Source organism: Priapulus caudatus, unplaced genomic scaffold (assembly GCF_000485595.1).
Source record: "Priapulus caudatus unplaced genomic scaffold, Priapulus_caudatus-5.0.1 Scaffold2524, whole genome shotgun sequence".
Taxonomy (NCBI): Eukaryota; Metazoa; Priapulida; class Priapulimorpha; order Priapulimorphida; family Priapulidae; genus Priapulus; species Priapulus caudatus.
The window spans coordinates 27,058-30,090 of record NW_014579585.1 but is presented as its reverse complement, the minus strand read 5'-3'; the positions used below and the strand labels follow the sequence as shown (position 1 = coordinate 30,090).

At 45.2% G+C, this 3,033-nt stretch overlaps 1 protein-coding gene across 1 annotated transcript in view; it reads right to left on the bottom strand.

Moving 5' to 3' along the window:
* Nucleotides 1-172: 172 nt before the first annotated feature.
* LOC106818786 (uncharacterized protein DDB_G0283357-like) overlaps nucleotides 173-3,033 on the bottom strand; it is a gene marked incomplete at its 3' end in the record, with an annotated part of 17,425 nt that continues 14,564 nt past the window's right edge. The window contains exons 6-8 of the mRNA XM_014823462.1: nucleotides 2,517-2,811; nucleotides 932-1,050; nucleotides 173-392 (exon numbers count right to left, since the gene is read on the bottom strand). Of these exons, the coding sequence (XP_014678948.1) occupies nucleotides 173-392; nucleotides 932-1,050; nucleotides 2,517-2,811 (634 nt within the window). The remainder of the gene's footprint in view (nucleotides 393-931; nucleotides 1,051-2,516; nucleotides 2,812-3,033) is intronic.

Sequence of the window (3,033 nt, the reverse complement as noted above, 5' to 3'; positions counted from 1 at the left end):
TAATATATAATAAATAAATAATAATAATATATATATATATATATATATATATATATATATATGTGACAGCATTTGACAGTGTGATCGACAGCGCGTGAGTGTATGTGACAGCAAGTGACGGTGTGATCGACAGTGTGTGACAGCGCGTGACAGTTTGTGACAATGAACGCACCCCCGGTGTCAGTGAATCTATCCGGCGTCTGCTCCGTCACGTCGTCGCTCGGCGTTGCCGTGGACGACGACTGCAACAACGGCGTCACGTCTTCCTGGCTCGCTCCGCCGCCGCCGCTACGGCTGCGACGGCGGCGCCGCCTGCCGCTGCCGGGGCGCGAGCCGCCCGACAGAGGCCTGGTGGCGTCCCCTCCCACCGCGCACATCTTCGCACTAATGACCTGTAACGAAGGCAAGGTAAATATGCCGTCAGGTGGCGCCCTCATTGTCTCCCGGACGCTGTTGTCAGACACAAAATTAGTCTTAATATTAACATTAAGATTAGTCTTAAGTTTAGTCTTAACGATAGTCCTAACATTAGTCTTAACATTAGTCCTAACATTAGTCTTAACATTAGTCTTAACATTAGTCCTAACATTAGTCCTAACATTAGTCTTAACATTAGTCTTAACATTAGTCTTAACTTTAGTCTTAACATTAGTCTTAACATTAGTCCTAACATTAGTCCTAACATTAGTCTTAACATTAGTCTTAACTTAGTCTNAGAGAGAGAGAGAGAGAGAGAGAGAGAGAGAGAGAGAGAGAGAGAGAGAGAGAGAGAGCAGGAGGGGGAATCCAGGAACAGGACCGGGGGACGCGGGGGCGGTAGGGAGAGGGGCAGATCGAAGGTTCTAACCTGGTTCAACTCCCTGTGCCATTCCTCACTAATGACAACCGGTGCAGACGACGACGACGGCGACGAGTCGTTACGCACGCTCGCAGCGTTGCCCGCGGCGACGGGCCGCGGCGCCGACGGTGGCGCCCCCTTCAGCCTGGCCTCCTTCTGGGAGATGAGCTCGTGGAGGTCGCGATACCAGTCGTCGTCGTTGACAACGTCGTCTGCAACGCACATTCCAAACAATTCTTATCTTTTTATTTATTTATTTAAAAAATAATAATTTTCTTGCATCCCTGCTTATGTTTAGTTATTATAGTTTGTTTGTTTGTTTGTTTATTTGTTTGTTTAGATTAGCAGGGCCGTCGCTGGCGTTTCCCACTTTCGTGAAATACAAATAAATAAATGACAGTGGCGATCTTACTAGCTGGCGAATAAAATCCTGCGATGATTTGCCGTTGACGACATCGTCTAAGACACGCGAGCGTGCAGGTTCAAACATTTTTTTAACGATCTCCGCGCATCTCTGCTTAGAGTTGTACTAACAACACTAGCAGTATTGTAAAACTTGCAGGATCTGTTCTAAGAACCTTTCGCTTTCAAAAAGGTTCAGAATTGAATCGTTCGGGTTATAACACTGACGCGCGTCGAGCTTTCGATACTTTTCGATACCTTTCGATACCTTTCGATACCTTTTGACACGCTCCTGCTTGTAGTTGTACTAACGCTACTAACAGTAAACTTGCAGAATCTGTTCTAAGAACCTTCAGATTTGAAAATGGTTCAGAAATCAAATCTTTCAGATCTATCTTGGTTAATTTTTACTCAACCGTGTTGATTCAAAACGTACTGCTGACGCTTCGCCTCCTATCAGGAGGCTTTCTCAAAGCTAACTGAAGTTATCAGTTTTGACCACCAGATGGTGTAGTGGTCAACAGCTTGGTCCACACGGGGGTGTCTATATTCAAGCCGGTACGAGAGATCATAATATAATATATATGTTAAATAGAATCATATATGATTTGAATTTGGGCCAGATATGGCAGCGCTTCCTCTCCTTGTTATATTTAGCTCTTTGGTACCATAGCAGTGTCGTCCTATTGACGAAGTCTGCCTATTACAGACTCGGCCCATAATATAATATATATGTTAAATAGAATCATATACGATTTAAATTCAAATAAATACTATATAGCAATAACGTTCTGCCATATAACGTGTTGCCGCCATATCTGGCCCAAGTTTAAATCATAATTATATGATTCTATTTAACATATATATTATATTATGATCTCCCGTACCGGCTTGAATATAGACACCCCCGGTCCACACGTGACTGAGTAACAACGTGACACGTGAGAAATCTTTCAGGTTTTAAAACCGACGTGTCGAGCTTAGGCCTAAAAAAAGACATTTGTTTCCGCTAACCCGACCGAGTCCATTTTAAACCGCCGTGTGGAAACTTTTTATCGTCACCGGCAAAAAAAATATTAAAAAAAACAAAAAAATCCTGTGATATCGATCGGTGAATGCATTGATTTGACTTTGAAGTCATTATATGGGCTGTTATAAGTATAAAACAAGTATTCGTAGAATACAAAAAAAAAGAAGAAGTTTTGCCTGCCTACCGTCTCCAATTTTTTTCAGCTCGTTAGCAGAAACAAACTTGTTTTTTTAGGCCTTACGATACCTTTCAGCGTTTTGTCCGTCCGCTCGCCGCTGTCCGACGCGCTGCTCTTTCTGCCGTGTGACGATTGATGCTTGGCCGTGAGATCCTTCCCCTGCCTCTGCTGCTGCTGCTGCTGCTGCTGCTGCTGCTGTTGTTTGCTATCCAGCTGAGTGGAGTTTCGACGCTGCTGCTGCTGCTGCTGCTGCTGCTGCTGCTGTTGTTTGCTATCTAGCTGAGTGGAGTTTCGACGCTGCTGCTGCTGCTGCTGCTGTTGTTTGCTATCTAGCTGAGTGGAGTTTCGACGCTGCTGCTGCTGCTGCGGTTGCTTGTTTGCTATCTAGCTGAGTGGAGTTTCGACGCTGCTGCTGCTGCTGCTGCTGTTGTTTGCTATCTAGCTGAGTGGAGTTTCGACGCTGCTGCTGCTGCTGCTGCTGTTGTTTGCTATCTAGCTGAGTGGAGTTTCGACGCTGCTGCTGCTGCTGCTGCTGTTGTTTGCTATCTAGCTGAGTGGAGTTTCGACGCTGCTGCTGCTGCTGCT